Genomic DNA, 23,013 nt, shown 5'->3' on the forward strand with positions numbered 1-23,013 from the left:
AGATGACTCAGAGATCTGACGTTTTCAAGTACTTGGAATTACCAATGATGCTAAGGAAATGATACCTAAATGCAATCTAGATGAAATACTTGATCAAGATCTGATCAAACTCAATCGTGAGCTATTGAAAGAAGCCTATGTTCAGTAGTGGTCGGAAATAGGTTCATGAGGCCTATAAATAAAAAATCACAACAAATTATTTTGGTACCTGGGAGAAATTAAATGAATTTGAGGTCTAGGACAGCTATGTTTCGTCACGAATAGCCGGCCCGTCCATAGTGATACCATGGTCTCCAAGCCGTTGTTGTGTTTCACCGTGTAACTGAGGTTACTGGAAGCCCAATCCCAATCCTCAAATCTCTAACACCCGTGAGCAATGCAGGCCGATTGCTTACCATCAATTGATCCCTTAGTACGAGTTTTGTTTAAGTTTAAAGTAATCGAAACGAGATCGCGTTTGGTGCTCTGATTGGTTTGTGCATTTGAATCAGTTAATCAGTGCGTCAAACGCGCTCTCGTTCCGATTATTTTAAACGTAAAGCAAACTCGTACTGAGGGTACTGTCTACACGTTTGCCGTATTTCCCATAAAACAGATACTACACTACTCTATGTTCGATATATTAAGGCTCTTACTATGCCTCTTCGAATAATTATTAAGATCATTTCTAGTAAGCCAATGTTCGTCTTTGAGCCTCATTTGCATACAATTTTAAATAATTCTATGAAATAAAAATCCAAATATAATTATTATTATTTAATAAATATTTACTATACAAACATTAACAAGGTTCATAGAAAAATATAATCTTATTTTATTTGTACACTTATTATAAACAAAAATTATGGATTTTTATTATACAATATTAACAGTTAAAATTATTTTCCATTTGAATGTAACAGTCTTACATAATTTATTTCATTAATAGCTATAGACGAAGCTGTCTTTTCAAATGATTTAGTATTTTAATGGAACACTTCATTGTTGAATGTAATAATAATTACTTTATAACATTAAACGTTAGATTGGATTAAGCATTAATGTGACATTAACATTGATGTAGTAATATATTATTTATTTTAATAAATGTTACCTTTCTGTCGCACGTAGATTGTAGATGGATATATATCGTCATTCAAACATACATACTTTGTAATCAGAACATTAATATAATAATATTGTCCAGTCAATGTTATGTTCAAATAAAAAGGAATGTAGAAACTAAGCCAAACGTAGACAAATATAATTAGTACAACCTATATGTTAATGATTGAAAAATGTTGCTACAAACGAAATTAAGATTACTAGGCCTGATACCAGGCTGGCAGCACCGCCACCAGCGGGGTCTTCGCCACCACCATCTCCATCCTCACCGCTGCCCTCTCCACCGCTGCCCTCTTCACCGCTATCGCCAGGGCCGTCACTGCCGTCACCGTAATTGTCCTGGAACCAGTCGTCGACAACTTGTGCGTATTCATTATTCCAAGTAATGGAGGCAGCAATATTGTCTCTGATTCCAGCGATTGAAGCCAGCTCTCCAGCGGTGAAAATGGCTTGATGGCGTGTGTGCAGCTCATCGATCTAGAAAAGGCAAACAAATAATTTAGCAGAAGTCACTTGGATATAAATATATACGGGAATTTAAAGAATATTTACCTTCGCGGAATGTTCTTGAGTTGTAAGTCTTCTGGCAAACGCATTCAGGATGTTGGTGGTGCCAGTCAAACCTTGCACTCTGTAAAAATATGAGTAAAGTAAGAGAAAACTACATTCTTAACACGAAAAAATAAAACTGTAGGACAAACTCATAAAGAATTTTCGTTCATTAAAAATCTAGGATTGCCGCTCTTCTTATAAATTCTGATTTCAGTATATTTAAACAATTGTCTACTATCATTTCTGAGAAAGAAAAAAAAACTCTTTAACAATATTACCTTGGTTGGATAGCCGCAAAGTGCTCAACAACGAAGTCAAGAGCGGCATTTGTGCTCTCAGGACTGGCGTTGGTGACAGACACCAAGATTGTGTGCCTGTCCTGTTCTCTGACAGGAGACGAGTCGCTAATAACCTGGTTCATGTAGCTGGTGAAAAATAAAATATATGTGATAAGTTCTTAGTAGCAACATCATATCAGGTGTATTTAAGATTGAAACACACTGATGATTCATGTGTATATCTGAGCAGATTCATTTCTTTTTATTTTATTTTTCAATAATTTCTCATTGGAGAGGTAATAATTGGTCATTGGATTGGAGTGGATTGTAAGTGCTTAAATCACAATTTCGTATGCATGCAAGAACAAACTATAGAATGAAAAAAATAACCCAAAAATCGATATTAATTCGAATTACCAAAAGTAACGATGAAATATTATCTAGTTTGTCAATCGTATCGAGAGACTTTATCTAGACACACGGCAGTGTGTCCGCCAAGTTCGAGCAAAAAAACCGACACACCGGCCGTGGGTTATATTACACGAACCATTTCGGGCCAAGTTCGACCCACCTATAACTCAAAATCTATTTTATCTACGCATATGAAATTTCTAGTATCTGTCGAGATCTACTTACTTATCTAAAATACAAAATTTCATTAATGTACCTATTGTAGGTCTTGAGATATTGACGTCAGAAAATCGCTATTTTTACTATACACTCACTGACTGACTCACTCATCAAAAACCTAGACCACTTCCAATGGTCGTATTGACTTGAAATTTGGCATGGAGGTAGGTCTTTAGGTCAAGGTAAAGGAAAAAATCTGAAAATGGCCAAGTGTGAGTCGGTTTTAAAAATAATGAAGGTGTAAATTCATACCCCTAAGGAACTAAAACAAAAAATTTATATTATATCTTCCAATGGTCGTACCGACCTAAAATTCGTTACGAAGGTTTGTATTTAGTCAAAGTAAAGTAAAATAAGAAAAAAAGAAAATAAACCTTACAAAAATAAATGAAATCCCACCCAAAACATAAATGTGAAAGGATGCCAAGTTCGATAATATTGGAATGCTTCGCCTATAAAAGAAGTGAGATCTAAATAAGTACCAAGTTCCATACACAGACCTCAGTTAAAAATGATATAACTTGGCAAGTTTTAATAGAAAATTATATACTTGACTCATTGCGTTTAGTAGGTTTATAACAAAGTGTGTGAAAACTTGCCAACTTGTTATATCATTTTTAACTGAGGTCTGTGTATGGAACTTGGTACTTATTTAGATCTCACTTCTTTTATAGGCGAAGCATTCCAATATTATCGAATTCACATTTATGTTTTGGGTGGGATAATATCTACTGATAAATTTTAAAGATTACGTAGATTCCAGTTATGAAAGAAATCCATCAATCTATCTTTATTTCATGTGGCCGTTTACTTATATTTGTATTATGATTATTGTGACTTACAAAAATAATATAGGTTACTACATTGATTGGGAAGAAAAATATGATACAAAGCATTTTTGCAACACGTTATGTAAGGATTGTTGGGGAATCGGGGATTGGGATGAGGAAGGGGGATATTTGCATCTCTGGTAATCTCACTCACACAATGCAAGCGTTTTTTCACGTCGATTTTCTGTGAGGCCGTGGTATCATTCCGGTTGGGCTGGACCATTCGTGCTGAAGCGTGGCTTTCCGACACCTTAGATTATATTTGTCTTTAAATTAACATACAACTTACAATTCACGACGTTCCGCATTGGAGGTGCATCCAAGAGCATTCAGCAGAATGGACTGCTCGCTGTGGTCTTGGCTGTTCAAGTATCTTTCCCAAAGGAAGTTGAAATTGTCCACACTGCCTCCACGAAGACCAGCACAGTAAACCAGATTTTGAATGTCAGGATTCAAATTATGTGCAACTATATGACAAAATAAATAAATACATGTTAATATTTTTGCTTTTCATAAAGCAAAAAAAAAAAACTTTATCCAACCTTGAAAAGGTGCGACCAAAATAATTAAATTCATTGACTTACCTGGATTGTCCTTGAAATTTTCGAGGAGTGTCTGAGCAGTACTGGTGCACGCTTCATTTCCGTGACGGCAGTTCAGATCCAGGATAATATTCCTATGGTAGGCAGTCACGTGTTCATCATCATTATCTGCTATAAATCCAAGTTTCTCGTACAACGGGGCAGTCAACTGTAGAATGTATTGCTGCAAAAAAATAATAAGGTTTAGTAAAGCGAATCATTGCTTCAAAGCTACAGACATTCACGGCCATTTTAAAATATTCACAACAAGGTCTTGCCAAAGCCGTTGAATTGACATCAGTTATCAATTATGATTGATTTATTAAACAACTCCGTTGTAATAATGACCGAGTCTACAAACAAACACTACAATATTGAGAATTATGAAATTTTGTACGAGTTTGCTTTTACGTTTAAAGTAATAAAAAAGAGAGTGCGTCAGCCGCTGTGATTGGTTGATTTATTCGAACCTGCCAATCAGAGATCCGAACACGCTCTCGTTTCGTACTAAGGGTCCTGATATTCAGCAATGTTAACGAGGAAGTAACTGTGTACTTGATACAGATTAAAATGGCACTTACTTGGAATAATTTGTAAACGCTTGATCCAGTGAGGACTGAGTCGAGATATGTGATTGAAGGATTGACGGCACCCCATGGAATGTAGTCCTCCTCCTTGACCAAGTACCTGGATAAGCTCAAGGCAACTTGGTAATTCTGAAAAAAAAAAAAATAGAAGGATTAGATTTTTACCGAAATATATTTCTCTTTAAAATAACATGAACTAGGAGATGGTGTCTATTTCTCTTAATCCATGAATTAGTTTATTCTTCTCTACTTTTACTAGTAAGAAGAATACGCGTCAGATATTGACATACAAATGAAATAAGAAGTCTTAATTAAGTGACACCAATTTTACTACTCATGTACTTACATCAGATCCATACGCGAGAGCAAAAAAAGAAAAGAAAGTATTTTACAGCACGGATATATAAAAGGACATGAAAATAAAAACATGATAATTGAGGGCATTTCAAAAAATCCATACAATGCTCAATCCACGAACAAAAGCCGCAGCGTAGGCATACTTTCTCATAAAACTTGGTCGGTGCTCTCAGTCTCATACAATTTGTATAGCACAAGTTGCACTGAAGCTGAGCCAGAATCTCGTTACTATTCTGTTCAAACCAGCAGTTAATATTGCAAGCCACAATCCTGTTTTATTCCACTCCAATTATCGCTGCGAATTGAAATACCTTTTGTGTGCGCTCAGAGTAATTTAAAAAAGAAGAATACAATTTCAATGGGATTACTATTTGGTATTCGTCATTAAAATATCTGTAGGTATATGATATGAGTTTGTCGCATTCTTCTTAAGTCTGGTAATTGAACAGTTACAGTTGGTTAATGAAATTCTAATCCTAACTACCTATGGTATATACGTAGAAGAAGTCGGTTGTTGGTTTTGGTTTAGCAGTTTCCTAGATTTGCTTACCAGGCGTCCATTTCTGGCCAGGTTGAACGCGTCGTCCAAAAGGTTGGCACGGTTCAGAACATGGATTACATCGTGGTTTTCTCCCAATGCGCTCGCCAATGCAACCCAGTTCGAAACTTCGTAGTTCACTCTATAGTAACCTAAAAAACATAAATCATTGTAAAAATAAACCAAATATAAAACTATGCTCTGTTTACAATCTAGACTAATCAATAAAATTGGATTGTCTGTTTGTAATGTTGAAATAACCGATTTTTACTATGAGTATATGAATATACATACACCAAAATAATATTTTTACAATTTTTATCTGTCTGTTTGTTCTAGCTAATCTTTGAAATGGCTGGACGGTATAAAATCAAAGAAGAATGATGTTAGATCTACTCTTGAATCCTGTTAGTGATTACATAGAGGATGTTAGGATTAGAGTATTGTTCTTATAATTATGTTCTTCTTCTTCGTACGCTCTTAACATGGTCGTGGCCCTGGTGTTATCTATCACTGTTCAAGTGTGGATCTTACAATACGCCTCTACTCGGTACAATATTTGGCTGAGTGAGAATTTGTTATTCTTTAAATAATTCTGAAGTTCTTACCAGTCTGTTGTTTGTTGAGGATGTACCAATCAGCTTGTGCCAGACCGGGGATGTCGAAGGAAAGAGCAGGGAAGGTAGGACGCACCCACCCTTGTGGCTTAGTGTCTGTGAAATCAGGGTTTGTGGATAGGACCCAGTTGATGGGTACGTGCCAGCGGTCTGGAGCTGTCAGCTTATTGTCTGTGAGGTAACGTTCCTAGGAAAACAAAAATTGTGTTCAAAGAAAACGAAAGATTTCTTGGATTAAGTAAATCAATATTGACATAGAATGTTTATAAGGTACAACTATACATAGCTTTATGTAACCAAATATACTTATATTGTTTACGTTAAGAAAGTTCATGTCATTTATATTAGTGTAAAATAAAGTAAATGTGTACTAAAAAAAATAATAACTCTAAAAAGACATAAACAACCTTATTTATTTAACTTTCCGTATCAAAATAAAGAAAATTCACTGCGTATCTGGTGGCACCTAACTTATTATCTTATATATAAAAATGAATCGCTAAAAGTGTTGGTAAGCGCATAACTCGAGAACGTCTGGACCAATTTGGCCCTTTTTTCATAATATTCGTCGAATTTCAAGGATGGTTTTTACGGCGAGAAAATATCAAATAATTGACGGAAAAACCCTTGCCCTTTTCTTTATCCCATACAAACGTTTTCTAACTAAATAACATTGTTACTTATGTTTTAAATGCTATTGGATACTAAAAAACAAATGCTATTGAATAAGTGTGCGTTGGAGACTTGGAGCATAGAATCCCTATAATATTTAAATGCGAAAGTAACTCTGTCTGTCTGTAATTGCATAATTGCAAACACGCCTAAACCAGTGAACCGATTTTGATGAAATTTGGTACTGAGATAGAATAGACCTTACTTACTGCAACAAAATGCCAGTGTAAAAATAGGGGATGAATGGTCATATGGAAAGTCATTTTTAAAGCTGTAACAGTGAAATTTTGTATTTAGACACTTAATGAGGAGCGAAAAAAAATCTACTTCGTATAATGTTTGATAGAGGAATTAATGTGCTTGAAAATTCGTCATTTTCGTTAATACGTTGCCTGTGGAGACTCGCGTTCGATTCTTATTTAAATACACATATTATAGATTTAAATCGCCAATATCCCTGCCTACTAATGTTATGAATGCGAAAGTAATTGTTTGTGTTGAGGTTACGCTTACGAATGATTTTTTTGGAATATAACCAAAACATGGCAATATTAGGAACTAAAGGATAATAATATAGATAACCTTGGCTACTTTTCGTGATTATAAAATGGAATCGGCGGTCGTGTTTCTATGGAATACATATCTTTAAAAAGCTAACAGTAACATATTCTCAAGTAATTCACATTTTGATGACATACGGCAGCATTTTGACCGCCACCAGACGCGGGCGAAGTCGCGGGAAAAAGCTAGATTCAATAAATTTTCATTTGTCGTCAAATATTTGTTGTTTCTAAATTCAAATTCTGTAAATAAAGACATTTATGCATAAATATGAAAAGGGAGAATAAACAATTGTCTGTATTTTTTTTTATCCATTGAAAATGTTGAAAAGTGCATTAAGCATTAATAGAAACTCCATCGTGCGTTCAGAAATAATGCAAATTATCAACTGTCTACGCGTGTGCAGAAATTTATTTTGTGTAAATTAAAGTTCCTATTCACGTTTTCGAAGAAAGATGCTCTTTCAATAGTCTATTGGTGTGAATGACAGTGACATTCGTGTTGCGGGTGAGGTTAAAATATGCAAAATAAAATGTATATTTTTCAAATTTTCCAGAGATTTTCTTAATATTTTTCGAGTTTTACAAGACTGAAGATTTTTATTTGCTAATAAGTGTTTGTTAATCAAGGTAAGTTCACGTCTTCATATTGATTTTTCCACTTTTGTGCTACTATTTGGTCTACTACAATTTGGTTTACATGGTTAAGCAGAAAATGTATGAGAGCTTTTTATTTTCAGTTGGACTTTCGTTTTTTGCCACCAACTGTAGGCCGCAGAACCGAAATACGGCAAGTCAAAGAAATATAAGAGCAAATTAAACTACTGAGCAACGCGAAGCGCGAAATGCACTTGAACTGCATCATATCAAGATAGAAATGTTGTGAATCCTCACAGCTGCATTCAGATATAAAATTGATTGCAGTTCAGAGCAAATTGTTGCTATTGGACTAATGAATATTGTATGGCCACATTGGGATGAAATTCAAAAATGAAGCCTGGATTGTGTTAGCGCCAAAGTCAAATTGACGCCATTGGTACCGCCACCAGAGATTTATATTATTAAATACCTTTGACTCATATCCAGCAGAACTATAATTGCTTTCATATTGACATCAATTTGTTGCCGTAAAGTTATAAGAAATTGGATGTCTACTTTGATTAAGTAATAACGGCACATTTTTCTATAGTTTTACATGTAGCTGGTGCAAAATATGTTTACTCAGAATGTGTTTATGCTGTAAACAATAAGTCAAATACATAATGAATAGTCTATAATCCGAAGACTTAATCAGAAACATTCCTTAGTAACGTATTTTATAGTGGCATGAGCAAGGTGTTCTTGGTAAAACCTTGCCGTGGAAGGCTGTTTAATGTCTAAAGGTTTTAATTTGCAAATGATGTAAAGTACTCTGGCAGTATGGTTGCGAGCCACATGGTGGTAAAGCTAAATAATGACCTATGATACATATTGTCTATTCTTGCAATTCAGGGATAAATATATCATCAAACAGGTTCCATTGCCAGTGCCTGTTGAAGACTATAAATTTTTGCAATAATGGACATTCAGCAAGAGAAGTCGACAGTGCGTACACCACGATCGGTCAGTACAAAAGATCCAATGCAACTTTAAAATTTTTCCATCGAACACAATGAATTAGTTGCATATCACAAAGCTAAGATAAGAACTTGATACTAGTATCTAGATAGCATTATATCCAAAAAGTTGTTACAATAAGTCATTTCACATGCCAGTCGAGATAACGAGCAAGTGATAGTAGGTGATAGACTACTGGAATCAGTTTCTCAATTATGAAAAGACATTTTCGTTTTGCAAAAAAGTAAACCACACTGGGGCCATCAAGAAGACTTTTATTATAACACATTATTTGTTCAAACTATGCTTTTTTACTAAAGTAGAGCATTTGTAGATATAGATGAGTGGTAATTTGTATCTATAAATTTTGAAACAATGTTTTAGGTTATGTATTATCTGTATAATTTACTATACATACTTAGTCGTATTTTTTTCATTTCTAAATGATTTACAAATTAACAGTTCTATTTTTAGTAATTATTTATACCAATGGACGTTTTTCGCAGTACCTTCATGTTTTAGGCTATAATTCTACGCGTTTATTTAATGGGCCAAATATGTAATACTGTACGATCGATGCGTTTTTGTTCCGTTTGACACAAATATTTATCTTAGCATGTGGAAGAGAAGGAGAGAGGGAAGGAGATGGCTAAATGATGACCTAGGCATAATAACAAGAATACGAATTTCACGCTAACCCGTATCATTTAAATATTCACTTAGAATTATTTTATCTTTAACTAATTCTTATAACTTGGTGAACAAAAATTAACAAAAATAATTACATAATTGATTTTTTCTGTTGTAGTTTGACCAATGACGGAATACTTCTGGAAGTGAGGAACTGCAAGCATATACGAATTACGGAACCATGTGATATTTGCATAAGTAAAGGAAAATGAAATATGGCTAGAATTATTAAGAAGTCAGCCGAACATCAATTTTTAATAAACGATAATATAAAATGACATGTTTTTTCGTTGTTCTATAAACCAAATAATTGAAAATTTTTTGTAATGCCGTAAATATAGAAATTAGACTTCATCAATTATTTGGTAGTTTTTACTCAGAATATGTTTTACTGCTGTACTTTATAGATGTTTAATGAATACTTAAACTTCCTTCCTTAGTAACGATTTTATTCCGAAATCAATTGCTAAGGACTAGGTTTAGCAACTACTAAATTACTCTGAGTATGGTGGCGGTTGGTTAAAGAAATAATGAGGATGAGAATATTGTCTATAATTAATAAGTATCCATAAAGTGTCAGATTAATCATACATCAGTAAGCATTGGCTCGAATGACGTCGTAACCACGATCGGTTGTACAAAAAAACGCAATTTAAAACGTTCTCGAGCAAATACAGATATCAAGCTAAGATAAGAACTTGATACTAGTATCTAGATAGCATTATATCCTAAAAAGTTGTTACAAAAGTCATTTCACATGTCAGTCGAGATAACGAGCAAGTGATAGTAGGTGATAGCGTACTGTATCAGTTTCTCAATCCTGATAAGAGACATTTTCGTTTTGCAAAAAAGTAAACCACACTGGGGCCATCAAGAAGACTTTTATTATAACACATTATTTGTGGAAACTATGCTTTTTTTCTCAAGTTTTGTAGATATAGATGAGTGGTAATATTGTATCTATAAATTTTGTAATGTTTTAGGTTATGTATTATCTGTATAATTTACTATACATACTTAGTCGTATTTTTTTCATTTCTAAATGATTTACAAATTAACAGTTCTATTTTTAGTAATTATTTATACCTTGGACGTTTTTCGCAGTACCTACATGTTTTAGGCTATAATTCTACGCGTTTATTTAATGGGCCAAATATGTAATACTTAGTACGAGTCGATGCGTTTTTGTTCCGTTTGACACAAATATTTATCTTACATGTGGAAGAGAAGGAGAGAAAATTTATTGGATTTTGATGATTCTTTCTCAATTGGAACAAAAAGTTTCTATAATCGTTCAATGTTAGTAACGCTTGACGCTTGTTCTGATATTACGAGTAATATTGCAATAAGCGTGGGAGAGATATGCTTCGGCACGAATGGGCCGGCTCGACCGGATTGATACCACGGCCTCACAGAAAACCGACGTGAAACAACGCTTGCGTTGTGTTTCGTTGTGTGAGTGAGGTTACCGGAGGCCCAATTCCCCCTTCCCAATCTTCCCTATCCCCATTCCCGAACAACAACCCTTAAATTCCTAACTCCCAAAAAACCGGTAACGCACTTGTAAAGCCTCTGGTGTTTCAAGTGTCCATGGGCGGCGGCGATTGCTTACCATCAGGTAATACGTATGCTCGATTACCGGCATGTCTCATAAAAAAAAAAAGCGTAAAAACTAAAGATGCAAATACAGTATAGCTGTTTACTTACATTTCTGGTAGGCGACAGCATTGAAAGTTGATATGACTTCGGAGGGAGAGTAGACAGCGTGGGTCATGGGGTTCACCATGAGGACAGCGTCAGACTGGAAGACGTTCTGTAGAGCCAGTACAAACTGATCCATCATACGCCATTCATCCAGCACCTGAGGACACAAAGCAAAAAAATTAGAAAAAGGTCAGTGAGTTACTTAACTTTTAACAATGAACATAACTTTTAAATATAACGTCACACCTTTAATCCCAGCCGGGGTAGGCAGAGGTGCACATTATGGCACATAATGCCAATGTACATCCACATTGCACAATTTATGTGGTGAGCCATAATATACCGGGCACATTTCCAGACTCCGTGCTACCATTGAGAAATTTCCGAAAAAAGCCCAGTACTACTTCACCCGACCCGGGAATCGAAACCGAGACTCCTTGCCCGGTAGTCGCACTTGCAACCACTCGATCTTTTAAATAATAATTTTGATTAAAAGTATGGATAGATTACAAATTGACGATAGCTCTTGAAATAAAAAAAAAAATATGCACCATATCAGTAGCGAAGTTTTCAAAGAAGTTAGCGAAGCCCTCGTTCAGCCAAGTGTAAGTCCAAGAGTCAGGGCTGACTTCATTGCCGAACCATTGGTGAACATTCTCGTGGCAGATGATTCTACCAACATTTTGCTTTGTAGCAGTAGTCGTCACTCCATCAGTCACCAGAAGAGCCACTTCTCTAAAATCGAAAAAAAATTGATTCCGTTACAAATAATCAAAAGGTTTTAAAAACTCGAGTCAATAATCAAAAGGCTTTAAAAAATCAATAAAATGCAATATATTTTTTATGAACTGTTCAGTTTTTAAAACAAGATTCTAAGAAATAATCACAAAGACGGAATAGAGCAATACTATGGACCATAACGGACTGCATACCTGTAAATGACCAGCCCCCAGTTTTCCATGGCACCAGCAGCAAAATCAGGAACAGCAGCTTTGTCCAGTTTGGGTAATACATAGTCAAACTCAACGTAATTTTGTAGCGCTACCATGTTCTTCTGTCCGAACTCTAGGGCAAATTCTGCAGGTTTCTGCATGCCAGGCCTTGAAAATACTTTGAATGGAACGTTAAAGATGGGCTCGACCGCGTTGTCAATTTTCTCAAAGTTTGAGACCAGGTAAGCCAGTAGGTATGTGGACATCAATGGAGTGTCTTGGAACTCGTACTTATTCCATCCCTGAACGTTTTCTCTGCAAAAATAACATTATGTGATTGGAGCATCGACTGTGTAGGTAAGTAGTATTATTATAACTAACGATAAAATGTATTCACTATGTGTGTATGTGTTGCATAAAACGAAACTCTAACAAATGAAAGTACCTAACAAGAATTTTGTTGTACACAAAATTCTTTTCAAAATCAAATTAATTTAAACTAATTTTGATTCAAAATCAGTTTAATTTAAAATTTGGTTTCAAAAGTTAAATAATTTCAATATAAATTTCGAGAACCATAGTTACTAAATTAATTATTATCTTATCGGCTTACTTAAGTAACTGTTTGACGAGGAAATCGACTAGTTTCAAGCCATGCCAGACGCTCATATTCATGAGCAGCATTCCGCGACACTAGTCGAGTTCCTCGTCAAACAGGTACAGAAGTTAAATGTTAGTAAGTTTGTATAAGTAATAAATGTTTGTCGGAATACTTACTTGCGCAAATCGTCGGGGGGACTCAAAGGCATGTTACTCTCGACCACGCTGTAAGATGGTCGAGCGTAGATGGTGGTCCTGAACCTGGCCTTGAAGGAAGGCTCGTCGAAGCACGGGAACGCACGGCGGGCAAAAGTAGGCTGCAGTTGTGACGTAATCAGTTTTCTGGAAATTTTCAAAATCTTTTAATATATTTTACATTTTATGTAAGTACTTGGTTAGTACCATTCAGCTTCATGTTTGTTAATTATTATTCTATCGTAGAAAATAACTTTAAATCGAAAAACTCACAATCGTATTTCGAACACAGGAATTCTAATTATCCTCTATTTCATTGTCTGGACTTTAAAAGAGACTATGACCTCTGAGTTTGTTTTGGCATTTCTTCTCAGAGTAGTCGGATAGGAAATGCCGGCCTCATCTAGCTATTTGAAATATTGACGTGTAAAAGTGTTATTTTATAACCTACTTACAGAAATAAATATCATTTCATCATTTTATTTCATTTCATTTCTAATCCAGACTCGCTCTATTATTTTATTTTAACATAAACAAAAGGTTAAAACTCTTCTTTTGCATAGCCTTGTAATCTCAGTGCTATAACAAGATTTGATATACTCCGTATTGTTTGTGGAAACAGGGGCTTTGCAGAAATGTGAATAATGCATTATGTATAAGACACCCTCTAGACCAACTTTTACTATGTTTTCTTTGTATTATTTTAGCGTGAAACTCTTTTACATTGGACTTGTCTAATATGTATTATGTACTATATTATCATTTCGAAAGAAATGGCTTACTTGGAAATGTTGTTAGTAATTGTAATTTTTGAGCAAAAGAAAACAAATTTAAATAGTACTACAAATCCACAGCTACTGAAATCTGGAATAGTAGTAGGAGAAGTAATTATCTGGAGTAGCACTAAATAATTACATGTGAGTATTTGTAATTAAAATAGCTAAGAAAATACTTACTCAGTCTGACCCGCTTCATTGGTGTATGTGGACACGTAAATACCGAACATGTTAGTCGCGTATTGGCCTCTGAAGTTTTTGATTCTAATGGTGTGGACACGAGCAGCCGGCAATGTTTCCTTCAACTGGATCTTGAATAAATGTGTGTCATCAGTAGCTAACGTGTGTGAACTGTATAAATTGTTTTCAGGCTGGGTGTCAGTAAACACTTCAATATTATTTGAATCAATTGTCATCTCCATAGCTTGTAGAACTATTTCATTTGTGTCTTTTACAGGAATGATTCTGATGTCAACTGATCCTTCGAAGTAGGCTTCATTGTCGGGGTCGAGGAATAGAACGACGTCGTAGAATGACGGCATCACAGTCCTGGGTAGGACGTATTTGTCAGCATGGCTCTGCTTTGACAATTCTGTCACGGGTACGGCAAACGCCGACCCGATGAGGGCAAGTAGTGTCAGTAAATACATTTCTGTAAGAGAAAAGAAATAGGATAAATTAAAAACAATTCATTTTCTGAATAGGATTTTTTATGCGATATAATCGATATAAATGAGTGGAATATAAACAAGCAAACGCATCATCTGATGGTAAGCAATCGACACCGCCTATGGACACCCGAAATACCAGAGGCGTTGCAAGTGCGTTGACGGACTTTTGAGAGTTAGCAATTTGAGGATTGTTGGGGATTCGTAGATTGGAGAGATTGGTGGTAGGGGTAATCTCTAAGGGAAATGTTGTTATAAATATCACCCTTTTAGGTATATTAGTCGCAATAGTAAATATTCTATTTTTTTATTAACACCCAATAAACACATTGGAATTTCCTGGCAGATCATTGATAAATGATACGATAACAATATCTAAAATGTTTCGTCTTTAGTTCTACAGAGCTCTAAGTTCCGGATTAAAATTCCTTTAAAGATGAATTCAAATAACTCTATTCTACAAGACAATGAAATATAGATTTTTACTGGCATTCGATTTTTCTAATGACCCCATAATGAAACAAAAATAAAATCCAAGTAAACATTTAGAACTCTCTCTACAAACTAACTGTATAACCTAATATAAAATCTTTCTACTTCATCATCATCATCATCAGCAAAGTACTCTTCTCACACGGAGAAGGAAGGAACACACGTGTGCTCAAAAATTAGAAGTCTAGGTTTCCTTATCGTTTTTTCCCCAGTGATATCTAAATAAATATACTTAGTAAGTGTATACCACTTAAACTAGTTTTCACAATACTTCTCAAGTTTTCGAATCTCTCACCCTATTGTTGAAAATCATACATTTAAAACCGGCTATCGTGAGACATATTAAATTAACTAAGAATCACGGTTTTCCAGGTAAATTGATGGAGAAAAGCTGTACTACTTTCTCTTACTCTACTAGTTTCGAGTCACGGAGGGACTCTTCATCATGAGTAGCGTGCGCAGCCTACTGGTCCACAGAGTCTCTCGAAACTACTGTTTTTTTAAACCCATTCATTGTCTTGAAATGTTTTATATAAATTCTTACGCAGCTTAGCATGTACATGTAGGTATTAATTTATCTTCCCGGCTCCGTCTCATAGATTATTGTGATAAATGTATAGAGCGGCACATACCTATATAGATAGGTTATCAACACTGATAATATTCTACAACAATCCACTTGACATAGCTGAAGATGGAGTTACCCAATCATTTGAGTAGTCTCAATATTTTGGAAGTCTGTAGAATACCATCATGAAGTCCATTCTAACAGAACTGCCTTAATTTGATTTTTAAAAGATAATATATAAGAGTACTATTAATCTTACATCTTTAATTTTATATGTTTATCTATACTAATATTATAAAGCTGAAGAATTTGTTTGTTTGAACTTGCTAAAACTACTGATTTGATTTAAAATATCGTTTTTGTGTTGGATAGTCCATTTATCCAGGAAGGTTATAGGCTATAAAACCTCATACTATGATGAATACATAATGAGTAAATTCAGAGTGATTAGTTTTTGTATAAAAACTAGGGTCCACAGACAAGATTAGAATAGTTCCCACATATGTTAATATAGTATATTTATTTCAAATCGATATTTAATTTTTCAACAGTTTTTGCTGTCAAAATTACGACAAATTACATTAAGTTTAAAATTTTGTTTTTACTCATTCGCAGTAGTCTAATCTCTCAACATTGTGCAATCAATAATGTTCCTTATATCCTGCTCGTAATCTATATAATAAACAAAGTTATAATAACATAATGCAACCTGATACGTACCATATTTCATTTCACATAAGTCCATTTTTGATTGGTCTTCGCTAAATATTCTGGCTCACTAATCTTTAGTTACCAAATGGAAAATAATAGATAAATATACATCTATATAAAATTGGCACGTGTAGGTATGTATATATATCTGTAGCACGTTTTTACATAAAAGCAAGTAGGTATACATAACTTGTTTTTTGTTTTATCAATGCGATAACATTCTCGAGATTTCCAATGTGATATAAAACAATAACTTTTATTGGCGCCCAGAAAAATATAAATGGCTACTATTAAGCGGTGGGTAAATAAATATGTTTCAATTGGCAGAAACATCGAGTGTATTAGAAAAAATCTTGATGGGTATAATATTTTCTCTTAGAGAATATTGTTGTATCTAGAAAAATATTTTGATTTTAAGTAAATGCGCAACCTTCTCCGTGTGAAAAGAGGTTTTTGGTTAGTAGTGGCCACTTATAGGCTGTTCATGTGATGTGAAGTAAAATTTAATAATAATAAAATATTTTCCTCTTACGGATAGTGAAATTTTAGGACATATAACCCCATCTATTGAAATTTTACGGAACCTTTTCTTTGAAGAGTGTTTTAGTTAGTACCGTAAGTTCCCACGTTTACTTTGTGAGAACCAAAATGATTGTAGCAAGCTTACTGTTGTGTTAAGTAGTCATTAAATGACTCTGAGTACACTCAGAGTGAAGAGGTGAGAAAACATCGGATGATTTCCTCCCTCAAAAGAAAGAGGCGCTAACTTTTTTTTAAATGTCCGCTATTTGATTATGACTTTGAAATATATGTATAATAAAAAGAATTAATGCAATCAATTTGTGGTTTTATCATACCGACATTACCTACTTTAGAATGAAAATCGATAAGTATTTATTACACACAAATAAAAAAAGATAATTGTACCTAATGTTTTTTTATCTTAATCTATTTAAATAGTATGATTAGCGATAATAATATTTTTATTAAATGCACTCGATACTACTTAAGTCCGGTTTTCCTTCGAAATGGATTTGTATCGACCTGATTCGGAATTCAAACACAAAGTCTTATGCTTATTTATGTAAAAATAATATCTTGTACTTTCTAAGACCGTTTAGACACCACTGACAAACGGTGAAGGAAAACATCGTGAAGAACCCTGGGCTTACAATTTCTGTATTATATGGCTTATAGTTTGAAATCGCCAACCCGCATTGAGCAAGCGTTTGTTAGTATTATTTGCTGAAATTCAGCACATGCGCAGCATTTACTATTCACTTTTATGACCTTGGCCAAAGTTTGATAGTGTTACATTACACCGCGGTTTTACTCACATCAATAGCCTATGTCAATCAAAATAATGGAGATCCCTCCATGCTAAATGTATCTATCCTTCTTAGCGTATGACCTTCCTTCTACTCCCAACTACATGTAGATATGCAATTTTTTTTAAAAAGATCTAGTGATTAGGTAAAGTGTAAGGGTGTTACCACATGATCGACGGATACCGGTCGACTAACCAAGTGATCGATTGCCGGTCAATCGATTGGTCTAGTAGATACTATCGATCGACATCGACTTATCCATTCTACCATCGATCGATGGCATCTATCGGCTATCGATTGATTGGTGTGGTAGATACTATCGATCGACGTCGACTAATCCATTCTACCATCGATCGACGCTCGCTCGATTGGTGTGGTAACACCCTAAAACGGTAAGTAACTAAGTAATTCTTACATTTACTCAGAGACTGCGCAATTAAATACTATAGCAAACAAGAATTCGAAACAACCAAATGTAAAACAATCGCCAAAAATATTTCTTGATTGACTATGAGTTCATAAACTCACACGTGTGTAAATAAAAAGTATGTAATACACAAATACGAGTATGTATGACTCATTTCAGTTACATTCGGGTCAAAACACTTTTTTTGATAAATAATTTATGAGATGCAAATAATAATTTAGGATAACAATATAGCTATAATATTTATCTGTATTAGATTAATCTTCATCTTACTACCTGCATACCAATGCTTAACTGTACCACATGTTGTGTCATTTATCAGTAATCATGAAATACCCTACCTATTAAAACTAGTAATAGTAAGGCTTTCTAGGTAAAAATGTCCTGTTCGAATTACTATTAACATAAATTAATAGTCTCAAAAATTTTCGGGCAAAGTCCGTTAAAAAAACATCTTATCATAAATATAATCTACTAATATTTATTAATCATTATTTTATTTATCTATTTAGTTAATTTATTTTTGTATAGTAATCATTATATTAAATTAAACTAAAGACTCAAGGTTATAACTAAAGACTAAATAATATTAAAAAATCTGCTGCATATTTGCCAAAAAAATATAAGGAACACTCACCTGTGTTTGTATTTACGAGGACACTACAATACTGGCGCAAATTAATCTACAATAATATATAAACGTGTCATGATCATTATCAATAAATATTAATTGATTGCCTAAAATTATCAGTGACGATTAGGGCATTTTTTTAATGTTGATACTCATGGTATTACGACGTCGCGATGTATAGATTATTTTCATACTTGAAGAGCGATTTCATCGTCTGTGGTTCCGTTTGCAAATCCTATTTCATTGAATAGCCATTCATTGGTCATAGCCAGGCTAGGTACCTAAAGCTATGTAATAAAGTTGCTAGCTTATATTACCTACAATATAATTATTACTTCTAAGTAAACAACAAAAATATTGGTTGAGAAGAGCATAAACCAACTTACTTTTACATCTATTTTATCATATTGTTTGGGAAGCAATCTGTGACTCCTCTGGTGTTGCGGGTGTCCATGGGTGGCGCTGATCGCTTACCATCAGGTGACCAGTCTATTCGTTTTCCCCCTATTTCATAAAAAAGCACTGTAGCTAAAATATCCCGGAGCTGCGGACTACCTAGCGGGTTTACCGGGGTTCCGGTTCGAAAAGCAGGAGTAGGAACGGGGTGGTTTTTAGTCAGTAGTCTGACAGTCCCTCTCGCCTCGCCCAAGGCAAGAGAAGTCATTGGATAATTTCCCCCCCTCAAAAAAAAGCTAATAAAATATTAATTTATGTCGCACCAAATAGACCGTGTAACAGGTAAATCATTTCAGGTAAGTAACACCTGCACAGTTAATTCACACAGTACTAAAATGGTTTCTTAATCATAATTATTCAAATATTGACTCAAGTGGCGTACCTAACTATAACAAATTATGACTTCAACGAAAAGCCTTTTTTATTTACTTTTTTAAATTAAATGTAATAAGCCGTTCAGCGTGTTTATAAACGGAGAAATTATTTGAGACGACAAAAAATTGCAAACGAACAATGATGTTACAAATTATAATACTATATCCTATCCTCCTATCTACTATCGTCAATCACGCTGAATATTACTGAAATGTGAAAAGTTTCCTGATCCTTAGATGTGATTAGGACAAACAGACAGGGTATTAGCTAAGTTGGGTGATTAGATTCAGATTTAGATTTCAACCATGATCGTCCCCTGCAGGGTAATAAGGTCCCTACCTTTATCCTCACAGGAACGTGGACAAAGCTCTCTGGTAAAAGCTAGTGCTTTTTTTTAGAGAGTATTAAGATGGGTGTGTGAAACTATTATATCAATTCCCACGGGATACGCTGTTCGAATAACGCTGAGATTTTAGATTAAATGCTAAAATGGAGGAACTAGAGAGTATTAAGATAGATGTGTGAAAAAATTATATCAATTTTTAAAGATATTCGGTTCAATAACATGAGATTAAAGATTAAAATAATCTGGTGTCAGTACATATACAAATCTGTATTATAAATCGATCAAGTATGACTAATTAGAAATGTAGTCTCCATCATAAGATATACTTAATTATATTGGAATATATAATCAGATTATTTTTGTGTATGTCGGAATGTTTGTCTTTATAATCTATTTTATACCGGTTCTTTCCCGATGGTCATCGCAAATATCAATTTGCACTTTCGTCTATCTATACGTACGCTAGCCAAGGTACCAGGCATTCTTAGTACGAGTTTGTTTAACGTTTAAAGTTATGGAAACGAGAGCGCGTTCGGCGCTCTGATTGGTTGGTTCATTCCTATCGTCGAATCAAGGCGCCGAACGCGCTTTCGTTTCGTTTTTGTTCAACGTAAAACAAACTCATACTAAGGGATCTAAACTAGTTAATTAATTCAGGTATAAAATTAGAACAAGCTCTCTTCGTTATTAGTAAGGACAGGAAAGTAATACTAATGTAACACTTAAATATATCGCAAATAGGTAGGCCGCTAACCGCCATAATCACAGTCATTTAATGGTCACTTAAACCAGGCCTAAGCAATTGTTTTCGGAACAAAATCGTTCCTAAGGAATAGTTTAAGTAGTCATAAAATTTCTGTTAGTACGGTAGTTAGGAGGGTAGTTATTGTAAGGGTTATTTTTTCCCGTAGGCGTAGGCAGAGGTGTTCATTACGACACGGAATGACACTGTAGGTACACCTACAGTGGTATTCCGTGTATATTGTACACCTACCTTTAACAATTTGTGTGATAAGTCCCATGTAATAGGGGGTGAGTTTTTCTAGGACGGGTATTTGATATAGACAATCAATAATTAATATTTATTATATATAAGGTTATTTAAAAATATTTCTTCAAATTATGTAATGAAGTTGGTAAAAAGGACAAAATCGTAAGACTACTTCGTTATCATCTTTCTCCAAGCAAGCTTCATTGAGACGAGTCACAGCTATATAAGCAAATCTTTGTACACAGTTACACAGAGATTCATGGCAAACAACAAACAACGCTTATTCTGGATTACTTCGGAGTATTTTCACCAACGAGCCCGATTCAATTAAGGTATTACCGTCTCTGAATATTAATTTCTTGTCCATAACCCTTCATTATCATAAATTAAGTAAAGCTTCTTGTTTTTCTTTTAAATGTTGGGCCTGGAGCTTTTTTTAGGGGAGAAAATCATCCAATGACTTCTCTCGCCTTGGGCGAGGCGAGAGGGAGTGTCAGACTCTTACTGACTAAAAACCACTCCGTTCGTACTCCTGCTTTTCGAGCCGGAGCCCCGGTAAGCCCGCTAGGTAGTCCGCAGCTCCGGAGTAGTCCGCAGCTCCGTGCTTGTCTGGTTGATTCAACAGTCGTAAGTTCACTGACTGGTTGAGATTCTGATTTTGAATACTCGGGTCAGGCAATCTTTTGTTTTTTTTTATGGAATAGGTGGCAAACGAGCAATCGTCAATCATCATCTGATGGTACGCGATCAGCGTCGCCCATGGACACTCGCAATACTCGAGGAATAAACATGGTAAATATCCCGTTATAAGTTCTAATAATAGTGTTAGTGACCATGTCAGTTTAAAAACTTATAATACTAGAGGAGTCACAGGTGTGTTACCAGCCTTTTAAAAAGGAATTCTCTCTTTTCTTGTTTGGTTTTTAATCTCTTAATCTCAAAGTCACCCCTTTATCTATGTCTCTGCTTAACGAGACTAAAAGGTGATTAATATAATGTTATGAAAACACAAATGAATTTGCATAGATATGACCCGGAACAAATATCAGCGGATCATTCAAATATTTAATCTGGACCGATATCGAACCCAAAATATGCTACGTAGAAGCTGATAGCCTACCTGTTCATCAGGGGCGTAGCTAGCGCCGTATCTGCCGTATCAATTATACGGGGCCCCCGGGCTATGGAGGCCCCCAACGTGCATAAGCAAAAAATAAAAACTTCCCAATTTTTTTTTATTTCAGAAATTACAAATGCCATATTCTTTTTTCGCGTAAAGCATGCGTTCAAAAGTTGGCAGCAACTTTAGGAAAATTAAGGTTGTCTTAAGGGCCACCAAACATGGGCTCAACGTCGTTAAGACCCTCTTTGAGGCTTGAGAGACAGGGCGGGATAAGTCATTGGATGATTTCCCTCCTCAAAAAAATAGGGGGCCCAAACAAATTTTTATACGGGGCCCCGTCAAGGCACGCTACGCCACTGCTGTTCATTCAATTCATTTCTCGATAAAATAAAAAATGCGTCATATTTCTTAAATGAAACCATTCCGGTACATAAATTATACGTCTGCCTTTTATGTATAAGAGTGCGGGTTTGAAACTTACCATCGATAAGTACCAATGTGAGTTGTGTGACCAGCACTGTCAAACGGTGAAGAAAAGTGCATCGCAAGGAAACCTGGTCTTATAATTGCTAATAAGTTAGTTTAAAATTGCAACCCGCATTGAGCAAGCGTGGTAATTAATGTTCGTATAGGCTCTTGATGATTATGACGTAAATGATTTATCTTTTTAAACTAATAGATATTTAAAGTAATAGATACAAAAGTAACAGATATTAATACTATTTTAAAATATTCAAATGCACTCACCATTTGTGACTAGTTTCAACACATATATCCACTTAACTGAATACAAAATAACACGAAGGAAAAATGATAAAACATTTGTTTAGTAAAATTACTCGATTCTGAAGTCAAAACAATAATCTTGCAAACAAGATTTACAAAGTATTAGCACGTTTCAACCAATACTGTAATGAATAATAAATACTTTGAACATAATACTTAGAGTAACGTGAAATACTATGTAAACATTAAGTTATTTTCACACATTTAAAAAATTACTATGCAGTTGCTAGAGCAGCATCAAGTAATCTATTCTATACTGTTTTAGATTAATGAAGTAGACTTTTTAAATTGAAAATCTACAATATTAAGTGA

At 34.7% G+C, this 23,013-nt stretch overlaps 1 protein-coding gene across 1 annotated transcript; it reads right to left on the reverse strand.

The window, feature by feature from the left end:
• Positions 1-743: 743 nt before the first annotated feature.
• Positions 744-16,287, reverse strand: LOC118268089 (aminopeptidase N-like). Its single transcript, XM_050706680.1, is given in 14 exon segments — positions 744-1,581; positions 1,657-1,735; positions 1,935-2,081; positions 3,684-3,861; positions 3,979-4,159; positions 4,557-4,691; positions 5,470-5,609; positions 6,066-6,274; positions 11,296-11,453; positions 11,848-12,031; positions 12,229-12,543; positions 13,006-13,170; positions 13,980-14,451; positions 16,248-16,287. Coding segments are annotated over 14 exon segments (2,706 nt in total). The 5' UTR covers positions 16,273-16,287; the 3' UTR covers positions 744-1,263.
• Between the last annotated feature and the right edge of the window lie 6,726 nt (positions 16,288-23,013).

The sequence above is a fragment of the Spodoptera frugiperda genome, chromosome 29, assembly GCF_023101765.2.
Source record: "Spodoptera frugiperda isolate SF20-4 chromosome 29, AGI-APGP_CSIRO_Sfru_2.0, whole genome shotgun sequence".
NCBI lineage: Eukaryota > Metazoa > Arthropoda > Insecta > Lepidoptera > Noctuidae > Spodoptera > Spodoptera frugiperda.